This window comes from Zootoca vivipara, chromosome 6 (genome assembly GCF_965207765.1).
Source record: "Zootoca vivipara chromosome 6, rZooViv2.hap1.1, whole genome shotgun sequence".
Taxonomy (NCBI): domain Eukaryota; kingdom Metazoa; phylum Chordata; class Lepidosauria; order Squamata; family Lacertidae; genus Zootoca; species Zootoca vivipara.
Genome location: NC_142589.1, coordinates 9,514,770 through 9,533,416, shown reverse-complemented (window position 1 = coordinate 9,533,416; position 18,647 = coordinate 9,514,770). Strand labels below are relative to the sequence as shown.

At 48.5% G+C, this 18,647-nt stretch overlaps 1 protein-coding gene across 4 annotated transcripts in view; it reads right to left on the bottom strand.

The window, feature by feature from the left end:
- The window catches only part of LOC118087947 (uncharacterized), a 28,557-nt gene extending 11,048 nt beyond the window's left edge, over positions 1 to 17,509 (bottom strand). Inside the window, exons 1-11 of one of the 4 annotated variants that reach the window (XM_088670969.1) lie at positions 17,395 to 17,509; positions 16,161 to 16,303; positions 10,540 to 12,251; positions 9,512 to 9,540; positions 8,263 to 8,482; positions 7,747 to 7,916; positions 6,139 to 6,236; positions 3,606 to 3,792; positions 2,863 to 3,044; positions 2,325 to 2,481; positions 1,328 to 1,541 (exon numbers count right to left, since the gene is read on the bottom strand). In XM_088670969.1, the coding sequence (XP_088527095.1) occupies positions 1,328 to 1,541; positions 2,325 to 2,481; positions 2,863 to 3,044; positions 3,606 to 3,792; positions 6,139 to 6,236; positions 7,747 to 7,916; positions 8,263 to 8,482; positions 9,512 to 9,540; positions 10,540 to 12,251; positions 16,161 to 16,221 (3,030 nt within the window). In that variant the 5' untranslated portion in view covers positions 16,222 to 16,303; positions 17,395 to 17,509. The remainder of the gene's footprint in view (positions 1 to 1,327; positions 1,542 to 2,324; positions 2,482 to 2,862; positions 3,045 to 3,605; positions 3,793 to 6,138; positions 6,237 to 7,746; positions 7,917 to 8,262; positions 8,483 to 9,511; positions 9,541 to 10,539; positions 12,252 to 16,160; positions 16,304 to 17,394) is intronic. The other 3 variants (XM_088670970.1, XM_088670971.1, XM_088670972.1) reach the window with 3 other exon arrangements.
- Positions 17,510 to 18,647: the final 1,138 nt, after the last annotated feature.

Sequence of the window (18,647 nt, the reverse complement as noted above, 5' to 3'; positions counted from 1 at the left end):
GGGGGGGGGGGCGGGGGCGGAGGTGTCTTTTCATCTGGGCAGCCCAGGACCCTCAGACATGGTACCCAGGCTGGCACCACAGAGGAGTCATTTCACTGCTGCTAAGGCAGCAAAACAGCACAGGAGGCGGCAGTTACGAGTTGCCAGCCTCTGCAACCACAGCAGGCGCTGCGATTCTCCAGTGGTTTGACACACACTATTGTCTCTCAAGAAAGATGGATGCCAAGAGCGATAGATAGATAGATAGATAGATAGATACTGCAATACCTTAAGGACCACCTCTTTCCATATGAACCTATCTGGACCCTGAGATCACCTCCTGAGGCCCACCTTCCTGGGCCTCCTCCTCGAGAGGTTAGGAGGGTGGCAACATGAGAACGGGGCCTTCTCTGCAGTGGCTCCCCGTCTGTGGAATGCTCTCCCCCCCAGGGAAGTTCGCCTGGTGCCTTCATTACACACCTTTAGGCGTCAGGCTTTAAAAACGCTCCTTTTTAACCAGGCCTTGATTGACATCCTACTACGCCCTTTTAAAATGTGGCTCTTTCTTTTCGGAGGGGTGTGTGTGTCATTGGGTTATTGTTTTTATTTTTTACTTTATATGTTGTGATCTTTTCTGTGAACCGCCCTGAGACCTCCGGGTATAGGGCAATATATAAATTCAATAAAATAAATAAATAAATAAATAATAATAATAATATGTCACAGGTAGGTGGCCGTGTTGGTCTGAGTCGAAGCAAAATAAAAAAATTCCTTCAGTAGCACCTTAAAGACCAACTAAGTTTTTATTTTGGTATGAGCTTTCGATCTGAAGAAGTGTGCGTGCACACGAAAGCTCATACCAAAATAAAAACTTAGTTGGTCTTTAAGGTGCTGCTGGAAGGATTTTTTTTATTTTGATCCAAAGAAGGAAGCAGACATCTCTTCCCCGAGGAAGATTTGGTTGTCATGTGCCTCCTTCCTTTAGGAGGTGTGGTTGCTACTGGTTCTGTGCCCATTTAGTGCTCTCCAGATGTTTTGCCCCATCACCAGGGGCTGTCCTGGTAGAAGTCCAAAACAGCTGGAAGACACATAGTTGGCAGAGGAAGCTCTGGGGCAGCTGCTCAGAGGGAGATCCTTCCTTCCTTCCTTCCTTCCTTCCTTCCTTCCTTCCTTCCTTCCTTCCTTCCTTCCTTCCTTCCTTCCTTCCTTGGTCTTTAAGGTGCTACTGAAGGAATAATAATAATATGTGTTTGTGTGGATGTGTGTATATCTATTTATCTACTGCCCCTGCTTGTTCCGCTTATGCACCAGAGCGTTGACCCTGGGGTCAGAGGGAAGCTGTCCTCACCTTGTCCAGCGAACCGCCAGAGAGAGGCGGAGCAGGCACATTGCTATGGAAACCAGAGGACAGGGAAGACTCCTCGGAATCCGGCGACGCAAGGAGAAGGTCCTCAGCGAGGTCCCTGGGGCCGAGTCCAAGAGGATGCAGGGAGAGGGTCTTCCGGTGCCAGAGCCCAAGAGCTCCTCTCAGCTGCCGCCTTTCCGAGACTCGGTGGAAAGCACTGTAAGGGAAAGACCTTTATGAGCTTTCGGAGAGAAGTAACTCTGTCCTGTTGAAGTGAAAACAGCAGGGTCACAGCAGAGGGTTAATTTTGAAACGCCAGCGGGAGAATTACTCGGGACAGGCCACAGGTGAGTGACAGAACCCGCTTTGCACGCGGGAGATCCCAGGTTCAATCCCCAGAGGCATCTCCAGAGGCAGGCCTGGAAACACCCCCTCTCTGAAACCCTTGGAGTGCTGCTGCCAGTCAGTGTAGACAGTACTGAGCTAGATGGATCAACAGTCTCAGTCAGTGTGGCCAGGCCAAGACCAACCAGCCCATCCCCATGGAAGGAAGAAGCCATCACCAAAGAAGATAAAGAAGATTGTTAAACTCAATCAGGCATCCCCAAACTGCGGCCCTCCAGAGGTTTCGCCTACAACTCCCATGATTCCTAGCTAACAGGACCAGTGGTCAGGGATGATGGGAATTGTAGTCCAAAACATCTGGAGGGCCGAAGTTTGGGGGGTGCCTGAACTAAATCAATGAAATATGCAGGACACCCAGAATTCTGCAACTTCCCATACGGCTAGGCATGGGAGGGGGGAAACCAGTCCCTCGAAAACCGGATTCAGCCACCTCTCTCTGGCTTCCAAAATGCCACCCTCTATCAATGAGGACTAGAAGCTTGCTTTTTCAAAGCAACGGCGAAAAGTGAAAGCTGGGGTTTGGATACAGAAAGACCTCTCTGTGCCTGTTACCCCCCGATTTCTTTGCTCTTAAGGTCAGGGTCTGAGCGCTTACGTTGCCTGCTGGGATTCCCGCCACCTTGACTCCCAAGTCCGGAACGCCTGCTGCAACGTTAATGCGCGGTAGAAGCCGTCCAGAGAATCGGCACCACTCTTTTGGGACCACCTCGCTTGTGCTGCAGGAAGCTTTTCAGCTACATCCATGTTCCCTGCTTATTTAAGTGCGAGAGGGAGAGGGAGGGGGGGGGAGCATTTAGAAGGAATTTCAAGTATACAAATGATGGGGTTTTTCTAAACTTCCAGAAAGGCTCACTGGGAGCAGCTCAGTGGTAGAGCACCTGCTTTGCATGCAGAAGGTCGCGGGTTCAACCCCAGGGAAACCGGGAAACCCTGGGGAGCTGCTGCCAGCCAGTGTGGACAACACTTGGCTAGATGGAACAAAGACCTTTCCTCGTAGCTTTCCTAATGAAAGCCAGCCCTTTATTCAAAACCATGAGGACTAGAATCTCACTTCCCGAAGAGATGCTGCCAGTCAATGCAGGCAGTCCCAAGCAACTTGGACCCTGATGGCCTGACTTTGCTACAGTTCTCACCGTGGGTTCTCCTCCACTTCAAGGCCCACAGCTCCAGCAGAGTCTTCCTGGCCTTTTCCCGGACTTGCATCATCAGGGCCCATTGATGGAAATGAACCCTCAGGGATTCGAGCCGCAGGCATTCCCTGCTGTGCCTGCACAGCGCCTCCCGGTCGGTGATGGTCCTCCAGGTCTGGAAGCAGCTTGAGGGGGGTGGGGGAAAGGAACAGAACAGCTTAGGAAGAGTGTGGCAGCAGGATCAGGCCATCACGGCCCAGCCTCCTGCTGCCCTCAGCAGCAACTCTGCCCACTTGCGATTCCTCCCAGTGACCTGCCTCCAACAGGGGAGGTGGGCGAAGGGGAATTCAAAAGCAAGTGGCCTTCTGGGACAGCCACCGCTCTGCAGGCCTGTTGTGAAGGTTGCAGAGCAGCAAATATTAGCCTCCCTTGCAAGATTCTTGTGAAGACTGCAGAGCATCCTCTCGCAAAGTAACCATGCAAAGACATAGGAGCGCCATTGCATGATGCTAATGCAGTGTCTCCCAAACTCGGGTCTCCGGCTGTTTTTGGACTACAATTCCCATCATCCCTGCTACCTAGGGATGATGGGAGTTGTAGTCCAAAAACAGTCAGGAGACCCAAAGGCTGGGGAATGCTGTGCTAATGAAAACCTACCCCAGAAGGTTGTCGCAAAGAGGGAAAGAACGTAAGGAGCGACCAAGAAGCCCACATATAAAAAATTATCATCACCGCGCTCAGCTCACCGGCTCAGCAGCCCTCTCTGCACCTGAGTCACCAGTGGCAGGATCCGCCGGGCTGCCCTGTAGCGGGAATGCCAGGCCTCAAACGCGCTCGCCAGCCTCTTTTTCTCCAGGAGGGCGAGAGCTTCCTGGGCGCGAATCTCCTCTTTCTCCAGACGCTCCTTCTGAAGGCGCCACAATCTGAAAGCTGCTGCGTTGCAGGGAAAAAGAGGGGGAGAGACATCGGAGGTGAGGAGAGAGCCAGGCGGGTAGATTTTTCTAAGAACCTTTGGGGGTCCCTTCCAAATCCACAAATCTATAAAAAAAATTATCTGAGGGATCAGAGTACAAGGGCTCATCCCCATCGTGTGATGGAGGGTGGGTCCAGGAGGGTGTGAAACAGGGGCAGTAAAGGGTGTGGTTATGGGGAGGTTTTTTTGGGGGGGGGGCGACTGGAGGGTCGCTTTTGGCCTCTGAACCTGAGTTTCACCCACCCCAATCTATGCAAACAAGTAGTCCAGGGAGAACTTGTGAAACAACAATGGGATATTAGCTCCGCCCAAGGCATGATAGAGGGCAAGCAATGGCTGGGACAGGAAGAAACACTGTGGACAGAATAATTGTCACACACAGAAGGAATAAGGATACAGGGGTACCTTGGTTCTCAAACTTAATCCGTTCTAGAAGTCCGTTCCAAAACCAAGGCGCGCTTTCCCATAGAAAGTAATGCAAAATGGATCGATCCATTCCAGACTTTTAAAAACAACCCCTTTTAACATGAATTTTACTATCTAACAATACCATTCATCCATAAAATGAAAGCAATGATCTGTACTATAAAATACAGTGGTACCTTGACTTACGAACGACTCGACAACCGAATTTTTCGACTTACGAACGGGGCAAATGGTCACACGCTTACAAATTTCTCGACATCCGAAGGGAAAATCGCGGCGCTTTTAGATAGGGTTTTTTCGACTTACGAATTTTTCCGTTTCCAATGCATTCCTATGGGAAATCGCGTTTCCAATGGCGCTTTTCGACTTACGAATTTTTCGACCTACGAAGGTGCCTTCGGAACGGATTAAATTCGTAAATCGAGGCACCACTGTAAATAAGACCATATTGTAGATGATTAAAAATTTTATATATATATATATATATATATATATATATATATATATATATATATATACACACACACACACACACACACACACACACAGTATATATATATATGGATGGGGGGCTTGTATCCATTTCCTCAGTCACACAATCAATCAATCAATCAGTAGCTGAACCGGGTCCCACACAGTCACAAAAACAAATGAACCGAAAAAGCCTCCAAAACAAAAACGCAAAATAAACAGCAAAAACAAAAGCGCCAAACTTAATCCGCTCCGGAAGTCCGTTTGACTTCCGAAATGTTTGAAAACCAAGGCACAGCTTATGATTGGTGCAGGCGCCCCAGAAAGAATAGCCGAATGCCGCATTGGACGTTCAGCTTCTGAAAAACGTTTGGAAACATTTACTTCTGGGTTTTCGGCGTTTGGGAACCAAGGTACCACTGTATAGTTTGAATGCTTCCCCTATGGGTTTATAAATCATTTAATGTGTCAAGACGAATGGATGTCGTTAATATTGCATTTGCTGTATAAGGGATTGTTATTTTGACTGGAATGTAACTGAGATGACTAAAATTTTGGAACGCGGAAACAAAGCAAATCAATTCTAGCACGTGGGGAGGCTACCTAAATTATATAATTTGGCATCTGAATGACTGGGATTAGCAATTGCATTATAATTTGACACTGGTATAATGAGGCTAAAGGTAAAGGTAAAGGGCCCCTGACCATCAGGTCCAGTCGTGTCCGACTCTGGGGTTGCAGCGCTCATCTCGCTCTATAGGCCGAGGGAGCCAGCGTTTGTCCGCAGACAGCTTCTGGGTCATGTGGCCAGCACGACAAAGCTGCTTCTGGCGAACCAGAGCAGCTCACGGAAACGCCGTTTACCTTCCCGCCGGAGCGGTCCCTATTTATCTACTTGCACTTTGATGTGCTTTCGAACTGCAAGGTGGGCAGGAGCTGGGACCGAGCAACGGGAGCTCACCCCGTTGCAGAGATTCGAACCGCTGACCTTCTGATCAGCAAGCCCTAGACTCTGTGGTTTAACCCACAGCGCCACCTGGGTCCCTTTATAATGAGGCTACCATGGGGTTATTCCAAGTGAAAACTAATGAAAATTATTGCATTTTTTAAAAAAAGTAGTCCGGGGCATCCCAAAGCTCGCAGAAGTACAAAATATCTGAGGTTGAGGGAGGTGGGGGGGCGGGGGAATTAAGGGAGGGAGAACACACACACCCCGCAGCCCATGGAGGAAGGAGCATGCTCAGTGGTCCGCTGTCGTCGGTGGTGGGGGGAACGGAACGGAACGCCTTGGCAAAGGGTGTGGCTGGCAGCGCAGGCATCCTGCACAGAGGGACTGCCCGCTGCAAGCTTCCCAACTTATGGTGAGCCACTATACAGTATAAGCAGCTGCTCGGGGGCAACAGCCTTACCAGCCAGGCGCCTCACATCCCGTAGAGCCGCTGCCTTTCTGCAGGTCTCGCCCCCTCCCTGCTGGCGACGAAGCTGCGTCCACAGATTTCCCTCCGCCCTGGAAAAAGAAAGGTGAGGTGGAAAGAAGATGGCGCTCATCTCGCATTATTAGCCGAGGGAGCCGGCGTACAGCTTCCAGGTCATGTGGCCAGTGTGACAAAGCCGCTTCTGGCGAACCAGAGCAGCACATGGAAACGCCATTTACCTTCCCGCTTGGAGTGGTACCTATTTATCTACTTGCACTTTGATGTGCTTTCAAACTGCTAGGTTGGCAGGAGCAGGAGCAACGGGAGCTCACCCCGTCGGAGGGATTCGAACCGCCGAACTTCTGATCAGCAAGCCCTAGGCTTAGTGGTTTAACCCACAGCACCACCTGCGTCCCTTTTCATTTAAGCATATTTACAAACAAACAAGCACACACTTAACCCCAAAAACCAAAGAGAGTAAAGGAAAAGGGTAAGAAAGAAAAAAGGATGAAGTACCACACCCATTTGACTCCCCTCCACCAGCACTCGTCATCTTTGAGTCATTTAATTTCTTATTTACACTGCATATCATTTGTCACTGTAATTACTTCTTTTATAGTACTTTTATGGTGTAAGATCAAGTCACCGTGCAAGCTTAGTCTAAACATATCAGAATGTTATCCTTAGAGCAGTGTTTGTTCATATATTCTTCAAACCATAACCATTGTGCCCTTATCTTATTACCGCAGTTAATTTTGCCAGTTCTATAAACTCTGTTAATTTAATTAACCAATCCTCTTTTGTAAGTATGTGATTTCCTTTCCAGTTCTTTGCAAGGAGTATTCGGGCTGCTGCGATTGCATATAGCAATAGTTTTCTCCTATCCCAGTATGTTTCCGAGCACAATTCAAAGTGTTGGTGCTGACCTTTAAAGCCCTACCTGAAGGAGTGTCCCTACCTTTAAAGCCCTACCTGAAGTCCAGTGCCGAGGGCCTTCTGACGGTTCCCTCGCTGCGAGAAGCCAAGTTACAGGGAACCAGGCAGAGGGCCTTCTCGGTAGTGGCACCCTCCCACCAGATGTCAAAAAGAAAAATAACTACCAGACTTTTAGAGGACATCTGAAGGCAGCCCTGTTTAGGGAGGCTTTTAATGTTTTATCTACTATTTTATTTTATTTTTCTATTGGAAGCTGCCCAGAGTGGCTGGGGAAACCCAGCCAGATGGGCGGGGTATAAATAATAAATTATATTATTATTATTATTATTATTATTATTATTATTATTATTACCATATTATTATTACTACTACTACTATCTTGTGACTGTAAAACTTTAATCTGAAAATCCAAATAAATAAATTTTAAAAAGGAAAGGAAAAAAGTCACGGTGGTTCTGTTTATCCTCCCAAAGTGGGTGTCTGTGCGCAGTGGCCAGTTTCAGACTGAGGAGGCTAGGAAGCAGATTCCCACTCACCTACAGCGATTAGATTGGCCCCAGCTCTCACAGCCAGCCTACCTCACAGGGGTGTTGCGATCAATTTAATGCTACAATCCCGAGCAAACTATCCGAACCGGGAATCCTGTCTGTCTCCTCTTTTACGCACCTGCTGTATCGGGCAGCGTCTTCCAGGTGTTCCACAGGTAGGTGGCAAGGTTTGGGGGACATCCTTACTCCCCCTCTTCCTGGGGTTGCCAGTGGGCTTCTGCTGGGGCTCGCCGCCTCCTGTTGCTGGGAAGATTGGGCCCTCCGCTGCTTTGCCACAGCATCCTGCCACTAACAAAGGGCTTAGAATAATTAACAGCAGCAGCAACAACAACAAATTATTGCTTATACCCCTCCCATCTGACTGGGTTTCCCCAGCCACTCTGGGTGGGGAACAAAAAACAGACGAACTTGGAAACTTGAGAAACTAACCATCTGCAGATTGGCATATTCGTGCATCTAACTCATGATTAACTCATGATCGGCTGCTCTGACTGGTAGCAGCTCTCCAATTTTAATTATTTTTCAAAAACTCAGAGAGGGCGTGGGTTCTGTCAGTGAGGCATAGCTGGACCCAGAAGCTGGGCCCGTCTTGGCCGCACCCTGATCTCTTAACACACACCCCAAGCCCTCTTACCCTGCAGAAGCTGGCAGCCAGCACTGCCAGAATGTGGTTCCTCTGGGCAATGCCTGCTTGAACCTTTCTTAACTGCACGGCCCACCGCAGGGCAGCAAGCCCCTTGCGCAACAGCTGGTGCTCATACAGAGCCCGGGCAGCGGTCGTCTTCCCAGAGACGTGGTTGCGCCAGGCCACAAAGCATTTCTCCAGCTGGGGGTCCACCCTCTGGGGCAAAGGCCTGGGGGAGAGAGGAAAAAAGGAAACAAGAGCTAGCTTTCCGTTTAACCAATTAACCACCATAAGTTGATTTAAGTTGATTAAGTGATCAGCTCGAGTTGATTAATCTGATCTGATCTCTTTAAGGGAACAGGCAATACTTCTAAAGAGAAAGGAGGATTCAGAGACAATACACACATCGCTTTGAATGGACAGGCTTTCACTCCACCTACAGCTTTTTAAAATACATGCTGCTATTAAAAAATATTCATTTACTACAGTGGTACCTTGGTTCTCAAACACCTTGGCTTCTCAAGCACCTTGATTCCCAAACGCCAAAAACTTGGAAGTAAGTGTTCCAGTATTCGAAATAAATTCAGAAGCCAAACGTCCGATATGGCTGTCTGCTGTTGTTTCTGGAGCGCCTGCACCAATCAGAAGTTGTGCCTTGGTTTTCGAACATTTTTGAAGTCAAATGGACTTCCGGAACGGATTAAGTTTGGTGCTTTTGCTATTTATTTTGTGTGTTTGTTTTTGAGGCTTTTTCAGTTCATTTGTTTTTGTGACTGTGTGGAACCCAGTTCAGCTACTGATTGACTGATTGATTGATTGATTGATTGAGTGACTGCGGAAATGGATACAAGCCCCCCATCCAAACAATGACTATCATCAGTGCAGGTAAGGGAAAAAATCATTTTAATTTTTATCACCTACGATACTGTTGTATTTATTTTATAGTACAGCACATTGATTATTGCTTTCATTTTGTGGCTCAGTGGACTCGTTAGATAGTAACATTCACGTTAAAGGGGGTTGTTTTTAAAAGTCGAATGGATGAATCCATTTTGCATTCCTTTTTATGGAAAAGCGCGCCTTGGTTTTGGAACGCTTTGGTTTTGGAACGTACTTCCAGAACGAATTAAGTTTGAGAACCAAGGTACCACTGTGTTTGATTTAAATGGGGGAGGGGTGCCTTTAAAAAAATGTAAACACATTCCGTAACGTTTACAGCACCAAAAACGTTTAAAGACGGGCAAATGCACTACAGTACCTGTTTCTCTTCTCCATCGATTCCAGGTCCTGTAAGTAAAGAAAGAAAAAGCAAGATGATATGTTGGAACAAGCTTGTCCCTCCTCTTATGGAATCTCTGGGCACCACGCAAGGCTTGGGACATTCCACACCCACAAGATTCTAAATTCTGCGCCATGGTAACCTGAATTGGGCTGGAAAAGCTTGAGGAAAGCAGAGATCCACCACCTGAATCCACAACGCAGGTCGAAATAAAATAATATACACACCCTGGTACACACCAGCTTAGCTCACACAATTTAGTTTCACTTCCAACTAACTTGTGGAACTCACCGCCACAAGCTGGGAGTGAAGGCCACGAGCCACAAAACTCAATGTGCATCCGACATGCCACTCTGTTAGCTGGTAAGAGGAATGGCTGGTTGGCAGCAGGAGGAGATTGGGGGGGGGGAATCTCTACGTTTAGGGCATTGCTCCTGGATACAAACTTTATTTTTTTTAAAAAAGATTTTATTAAGACTTTCTATAATACATTACAATTAAAAAACAAAGCGATCTAGACGAAAAGAAAAATCAGAAAAGGAAAGAAAAAGTCCTCTCTCGCAGGTAAATCTTAACTCTTAGCCCACCCAGAAAAAGGTGGATTCTCCCAGCTCTCACCTGGGAGCTTTCCTTTCTTCTCCCATCCTCCCACCCTGGGAGATCTTCCCTTCCCTGCCTCTCACTCAGGGTCCTTCATCAACCAACCATCCCCGTCATCTGCGTGCAACCTTCTCCTTACCCCAGAGGACAAACAAAAAACAAAACAAAGTCAAAGAGGAAAAGAAAAAATAGAGGGAAACAAAGCAAGGAATGAAACGAAAAAATCCAAACTTTAGTTCAGGCATAGGCAAACTCCGGCCCGCCAGAGGTTTTGGAACTACAATTCCCATCATCCTTAGCTAACAAGACCAGTGGTCAGGGATGATGAGAACTGTAGTCTCAAAACATCTGGAGGGCTGGAGTTTGCCTATGCCTGCTTTAGTTACTAACAGATGGACTGAGCTCACCTCCTTTTGCTTATCATCCATCTCCTCATCGTACAATGCTGTGGTCCCTTTCCAAGTCTGTTCCACTGAAGGCTCTCCTCCCTGACCATTTTCCGCATCACGCCAACAGTCGCCGAGCGTGGAATTCAGGGAACCGTTGGCACTTCTCCCAACAACGGCCGCACCTATACTATCAGCAGCCTGCCAATGTTCTCCAAAGCGACTGATCTTCCAATGGGGCAGATCCGCAGCGTGCTCCCCCGCGGAGAGTGTGGGCCCCCCGCTGTCCTCTCCTAGTTCGCTCCCAGCTTCACAGACATCAGAATCCTGGGCACCGTTCCTAAACTGGCATGCAGGAGAATGCACGGCCAGGCGGACGTGCACAGGAGACCCCAGGTTCGCCGGAGCCTCGCCGCACGACGCCTCCAGGGAGACCTCCAAGCTGTCGAAGGAAAGGAGACTCATGGCATGCTCCGAGAGACTCAACTCTGAGCGACGAAACGCTCCGGAGGCAAGCTCTTCCGGATCAGCCATCCTTCGGTGGCAGTGGGTCTTGGAACAGCCGCAGGCACCCATTCTTTCCGGAGTCCGCCAGGCGCCGCCCGAGCAACATTCAAGGTAGCGAATGGAGGTTTTGGAATAGCGGTCTTCTCCCCGAAGTGCCAGCGAGGTCAGATCAACGCCACCACGGAAACCCGACTGGTCCAAGGCCTCTGTTGGGAAGGTCTGCAATCCAGCGTTTTCGCCCCTGTAGATAACGGAGATGGGTTTGCCCACCTTGGAATTGCCACCCCAGTCCCTAGGAAAAGGGGCTTGCCATTTAACGTTGGCCTGCCTGGCGTAGCTCTCTCCCGCCGCAAGATGCTCCGTGGCACTCAGCACGGTCGAGGTGGAGACCTGAGGATTGCGGAGTGGTTGGCAAGGGAGAAGAGGACGCTTGGACTCCCAGGGGGAGGAGCCCAAAGCCCCCATCAAGGTGGCTTCTCGCTTGAGCTGCCGGATGGAACTGTGCAGGTCGGCAGACGTCCGGGAAGACTTCAAGAGGGCCTGGAGCGCTGCAGAAGACTGAGCGCTTTCCGACAAGGTCGAAGAGTTCAAATGCTCCAATGTAAGGCCTGGCCCACGATGCAAAGAGTCGTCGCTTGTAGGAGGACACCGGCAGGAAACAGAGCCAGGAGACGATATCACGGACAATTCGGCCGGAGAGAAGCAACCTCCGCAGTCGCCGAGATGCCCACAGATTCTTCCCGACGCACAAACACGGCTTGCTTTTGACCCATGTTGGTCCTCGCTTCCCATCCTGTTCTTGGAGAGGGTGCCGCAAGCATGAGAGACATCGTGGCTTCGACTCGAGAGGTGGCTCGGAGGGTTGCCCTTTAAACCGAGCTGCTCTGAGCATGAGCAGAGAGAGGCGCATGAAGTCGGTGCATCGCTGGTAAACTCTGAGTCTCCAGAGGCACCCCTCTGCAGTTTCGGCGCTAGGTTGTTTTGCCTTTTGGATAAAGAGCCACCAGTGTCGTCCTGGAAAGGCCAATAAGGGCAAGAGAGGTTGGTCTGAACCGCACGGTGTTGCAGAAGGTCATTGCTTCCCGTTTCCGTGAACGCAGCCCGTTTTATCCCCTGGACACTCGCTCCTCCGCAGTCTGACCTGCGGACAACAGAGTCGGCTGCTACATGCCTTTCCGTGGACAGGTACAGATTGATGTTGATGTTTCTCTGGACGTTTCTTTGCTCTGCAGAGGAATAAAGCTGTTTATGTCAGGACTCAGCATGCATGTCAATTGCCTTTCCATTCCTTCCAGCGGCTGATGTTGAACAGTGACCCCACGTCAGAGGCTTCAACTTTGCAAGTTGGGGTGTGCGTGAACATTCTGTGACTTCACAAAAGCAAACAAGGATAACCGATATGCTGTGATGTCTAAAAACAGGGAATCTGAGCAGAAGGAGGAAGAACGTGCAGGAAATTGACATACATTTACTGAATGCCACATCTGTACTGCATATTTAAATTGCATGGCTTCTTCCAAAGAATCCTGGGCACATGTCATTTCTCCCTCACAAAGCCACAATTCCCAGCCCCTTTAACGAACTACAGTTCCCAAGATTCCTGTGGGTAGCCATGTGCTTTAAATGTGTGGTGCAGGTGCATTGTGGGAAAGCAAAGCACACTGGTACAATCGTACCTTGGAAGTCGAACGGAATCCATTCCGGAAGTCAGTTCGACTTCCAAAACGTTCGGAAACCAAAGCACGGCTTCTGATTGGCTGCAGGAAACTCCTGCAGCCAATCGGAAGCTTCCAAAGCCCCATAGGACGCTTGGCTTCCGAAAATCGTTCGAAAACCAGAACACTCGCTTCCGGTTTTCGATCGTTCGGGAGCCAAGGTGTTCAAGATCCAAGGTATGACTGTATTATGGTAATAATAATAATAATAATATACATACTTACAATGAACACTGTAAATTGCGCAACAATCGAGGAACATTTAAGTTTCTAAAAACGGTGAGAAAGTGAAATATTACAGAGGTTTGTAAAATTATGCTTTGTTTGCAGAAAGTTTCCTCCTTCCCCCATAGTACTGGAACCCAACGGGGCCATTTAATGAAGCCAAAACCTGCAAGATTCAGGGCAAACATGAGGAAGGACTTATTCACGCGGTCAACCCCTGGGTTTCAAATGCACGTCATGATTCTCTAGGTGTTGCACAGGGCTGACTCTGTCCTAGAACAGTCTGTCCCTGAATATTTCAGATTAGCGAGCGATACACAGCCAATCCCCAGAGAGGCTGTGACCAACCCACTCCTTCTCACAGGCTCTGTTTTCAGCTATGATCCGCCCCTCCCTTTAATAGCAAACTCAGGTGCTCGGTGCCAACCAAAACAGAGCAAAACGGGGCTAAGTATAAACCTGAGCAGGCAACTCCCCCAAATACAGGTCGATGGACAGATGGGGAAGATAGATATCCTCTATTCATTGAGCACCCTCAGGAGCTGTAGGATTTTGAGCGCTGGCTAGGACACCAAAATACTCTGCCACTTTTTGCTGCAGTTGCCACCTGCCTCGTCCCTCTGCAAGGACGCTAAATTGAGCCGAGGGTGCCCACCTCCCCAGCCAAATGCTATTTGCCTGTGCCTGCGCTAAGCTGCCAAACTCCTCTCTCAGCACATCGTAAGCGTGCGGCTTTTCGACGCACCTCCTGCATCAAAACTGCCTCTCTTCCCACAGCGGCCTTACTCACTCCGATCGGCACCGTGGGGCATGCTCCCGGCTCCGTCCAGAACTGTGGGGTAGGGTGTGGGGCGGAAGCAGATGCCCCTTTGTGCTCGCTTCTCTGGCCTTGATGGGTGGTAGTAGTGGTGGGGAAAACAACAACACCCCACTGTGCTGGGTTCTCCCCGGCAGCTGACGGCACGCTTAATGCTCGAAATCCGAAGTGTGCTAGCCAGCTGAGTCACTCTAAGCAGCTTAGAGCCCACGATTTAAGATGCCAGTTAGTCATTGTGGAACCAGGTGTCCAGCATGCAGGAAATGAGGAGCAAGGAGGCTTTGATCCACTTGTAATTAGAGCTCCATCCTCAAGATGAGCCGGGCAAATTAGCTCCAGAACAACCTAGTCTGTCTGGCCGGCGGCAGCAGAACCGCACGCTGATGTCTTGCCCATAAGGGGGGAAAAAGCAATTCTCGAATGCGCACAATAATCATCGCTCAAGAGCAAAAACATACCACTTAAGGGATCCACGACTTAAGGGAGCCTCTTTAGCCAAACATGGCTCCCACCAGAGCGACTTACGGAAATCAGCGCTAAGCAGGTCCCTGCCCTCAAGTTTTACAGTCTAAAAGGGCATAACATACAAGGAAAAAGGGAGGAGGAGGGAGGAGGGGAAGCGAGCTCAGGGGCAAGTTCTTATACAAACGTTTTTCTGATTCTAAGACAATGCATTCCTCAGAACACATCATAATCGTGCATCTTACCCCATGTCAAGATGTAGAAAGACAAATAACGTATTTAATTTCTAATTCTCATTACTTCCTCAATTTTTTTTAAAAAAACCCTCCATCCCAGTATCAACAGCTGCTTGCCAACTATACTATGCCAATCCTGAAACTTCCCACCCACCTGTCTTCCACAAACCCCTCCTTCCTTAAACTTGATAAACGATATGACTATAAACCTTTCCAACCAATTCCTAATAATTTAATCTCCCCTTTTGCAAACGCAAGCACATCTATTTCCTACTTGAGCTGCCCATGACTTTGCTGCTGATACAATTTCATTTACAGTATTTACTTATTCGATCTGTATAATGCTCTTTGTCTGAAGATCCCAGCATAAAAACTCAAGATATATATTTGCATACGCAAATACACACACACAGGAACAAAAACAAAACAATGGCCCCCTCCCCTGTATCTCTTACTCTTTATCTTTTTCCATTATATATATGTCTGTATTTGTGTGTGTGTGTGTGTGTGTGTGTATGTATATATATATATAATTTTTTAATTAAATTTTCTGTTTTACAATTTAAAGTACAGTGGTACCTCGGTTTGAGAACAGTCCAGTTTAAGAACGATTTGGTTTACAGACTCCGCAAAACTGAAAATAGTGTCTTGGTTTGAGAACTTTACCTTGGTCTAAGAATGGTCTAAGGATGGGGTCATGAAGAGTCGGACACGACTAAACGACTAAACAACAACAACAAAAATGGAATCCAAATGGTGAAAGGGCACCGGCGGCAGGCGGCCTTATTGGGGAAAGCGCGCCTCAGTTTAAGAACGGTTTTGGTTTAAGAACGGACTTCCGGAAGGATTAAGTTCGAAAACCAAGGTAGCATTGTACTTATTTTTACATCATTAAAAGATCAATGACTTTCCTTCTTCTCTTTCCATGGTTCATTTTACATATCATAAATCCCTGCATACTGTATTTTACAAAAAAAAACCATACTATTCAGTATTCCATTACCGCACCCATCAAAACTTATTTACACTGTTGGCTTTATCTTAATCCTGCCAGCATTTTCAGCTGTACACAATTATTTCCCATATATTCAATAAACGTTCTCCAATCTTCTCTAAATGTATTTTCTTCTTGTTCTCTTATTCTATATGTTAAGTCTGCAAGTTGTGCATATTCTGTCAACTTAAGTTCCCATTCTTCTTTGGTTTGGAGATCACTCAATTTCCATTTTTGGTCCAACAAAACATGGGCCGCAGTAGTGGCATAAATAAATAACCTTTTTTTTGACACCTGGGAATTTCAGTCTGAATTATCCCCAACAGAAAAGAAAGTACCTGTACTTTAAAACATTTTTTTCAATTCATTATGGATCATTTCCCACCATCTCTTTCCTAACCCTTTCTGAAAACATAATAAACGTAATAAAAATCATTAATAGGGTCACTTGAGCTTGATTGACACACCAACTACAGTCGGGGGTGGGGGGGGCAATGGTTGGCTGCTGCCCATTGGCACTGATGGAGCCCAACAGCAGGGGGCGCCAGAGCCAATGGCAGGTGGAGACAACTCATTCCAGATTTGCTTCCACCTCCTGCCTGCTGGGCTCTACAAGGGCCAACCCTGAGACTAAGCAAGGAGGGATCCACCCCACCCTAGTGGACTCCAGGGAAGCCTCAGCTTACCAGACGCCACATAGCTGCTCAGAAAAGGAGGGATGTTTTCTTTCTTCCTGCCTCTCGGCATCCTGTCCAGGTCCTCCACACCTGTGTCGTCCCTTTAAACCCGAGGCCAATCCAGCAACAGGCACCGCCACAGCACCAACTGCCTGGAAAGTCAAAGCAACAGGAGGTAAACAAAGCGATCTTTGTTGCTATTCCTGCAGCGCAGTGGGATTGGACTAGATGACCGCACTGGGTCCCTTCCAACTCTACGCTGCTATTATTCTCTAAGGCTCTGAAAGTCCGTACTGTATGGGCTACTGAGTGGCCATACATTTAAAGCACCCCCCCCCCAAAAAAAAGATTCCTGGGAACTATAGTTTACAATCTGCAATCCCCAGCACAACCTTAGCAAACTACAGTTCCCAGGATTCTTTGGGAGAAGCAATTACCTGTTGCTGGAAACCACAGGAGTCAAGAGAGCTCATGCGACCTGCTTGGGGGGCTTCCCACTGTGAAAACAGGATGCTGGACCAGATGGGCGTCATCCAGCCATTTTATGTCCTTACACTGTTTTCTTAAGCTGCCGCTGGGAATAAATGTATGACAAAGTTTTGACTAGAATCTTGAGTTATTGACTAGAATAGGTACTCTGGAATCTTGGGGTATCAAATAAGGACTAGAATCTTGCATACTCCTAATCACGTTCCTTTTTAACCAAACCTTTGGGTTGATCTGATTTGCATCCTATGCCCTTTTAAAATGCCCCCCCCCCCGGCTATTGGGTTTTTGTTTTTATTATGTATTTTGTGGTTTTATATCTTGATTTTATACCGTGAACCGCCCTGAGACCCCGGGGTATAGGGCGGTATATAAATTCAATTAATAATAATAATAATAATTAGCACCGATCTGTTTGGGGCTTGGTGGTTCCCTTACTGAACTGCGTCCTGCATTGGGTAACCTCCCTGCTCCCAGATCCGCATTTGTCTTAATTATTCCTGATTCATCCCTTCTGATTTGCATGGTGCGAGTGATTTTCTGGTGGTCCTGGGCCATTGCATTCAAGCCTGCTCTCCGCTCCTTCTATCCAAGAACAGAAGAGCCCCGCTGGAGCAAATCGGGAAAGCCTCTCCTTCTAACCCAGCATCCTGTCCCCGACGGCGGACAGCCTTGACACCGCTTCCCTTGCCCCATGGAGGGATTGAGGTGGGGAGGGAAGAATTGCTAAGGGGTGCGGGTGGGGAGGAGGTCTCACCTGTGTCCCTGCTAAAGAAATAACTCGGGAGAGAAAACCGAGCCAAGCGACTGTCCCACAGTGAGGAGGGAGAACAGGGGAGACACCCCCGAGAAAGAGGCTCCCTTTCCGTTGCAAACCAAGCTCCCGCGCCTTCCTTTAAACCGACGGAAATGCAACGGGGGGAAGCCAAGGGGGGCTCGGACAGCCCACAGCTACCGCGCCGGCGCCGCAGCCTCTCCGATGGGGCCGCGGCAGGGATCTCGAGAGGGGCACTCAACGGCCGGAAAGGCGCCGCTTTGCTGCACATTTCGCGGGGCTGAATTGCCGCATATTTATTCACTTACTGAATTTATATAGCTGCCCCATACATCAGGATTTTTTTGGTGGGGGGGGGTGAGTACTGAGTTACCTGCGAAGCGATTGGCCAGTTAAGTATTTTTACTGACTTATTTGATTGGGGGGGGCAGCTGCACACACTCACACCCCGGCTGTGCCCATGGTCCCATAGCAGAAATACTCTAGGCCAGACACCCCCCAAACTCGGCCCTCCAGATGTTTTGGGACTACAATTCCCATCATCCCTGACCACTGGTCCTGTTAGCTAGGGATGATGGGAATTGTAGTCCTACATGGAGGGCTGTTTGGGGGTGGCTGCTCTAGGCTAAAGCCAGAGTGGTGTAGTGGTTAGAGCAGGCATCCCCAAACTGCGGCCCTCCAGATGTTTTGGCCTACAACTCCCACGATCCCTAGCTAACAGGACCTGTGGTCAGGGAAGATGGGAATTGTAGTCCAAAACATCTGGAGGGCCGAAGTTTGGGGGTGCCTGGGTTAGAGTGCCGGACGTGGACCTGGGAGATCGGGGTTCAAATCCCCCCACTCAGTCATGAAGCTCACCTGGGTGACCTTGAGCCAGCCACCTAAGCTACTTCGCAGGGTCGTTGTAGGGATTAGCTGAAAACGGGGGTGAACCACATGGAAAAAAACCGAGCAAATGAGCTCTTCAGTTTACCTGCCGGCTGGATGGCAATGTCATTTGGCAACCTGGCACCCACATGGTTGCAACTGGAACTGTGTCAGTTGCAAAAAGGCGCCTGGCAAATGTCTAACACTGGAAAGAATAGACTGGGAGATCTCCCCCCCCCCCCCTCATAATGCTTAAGCTCAGGGACATCCAATGAAACTGAATGTGATTCAGCACAGGCAAAAGGAAGTCATTCTTCTTGCAGCACAGAGTTAAACTACGGAACTCACTCCTGCAGGAGGCAAGGAAT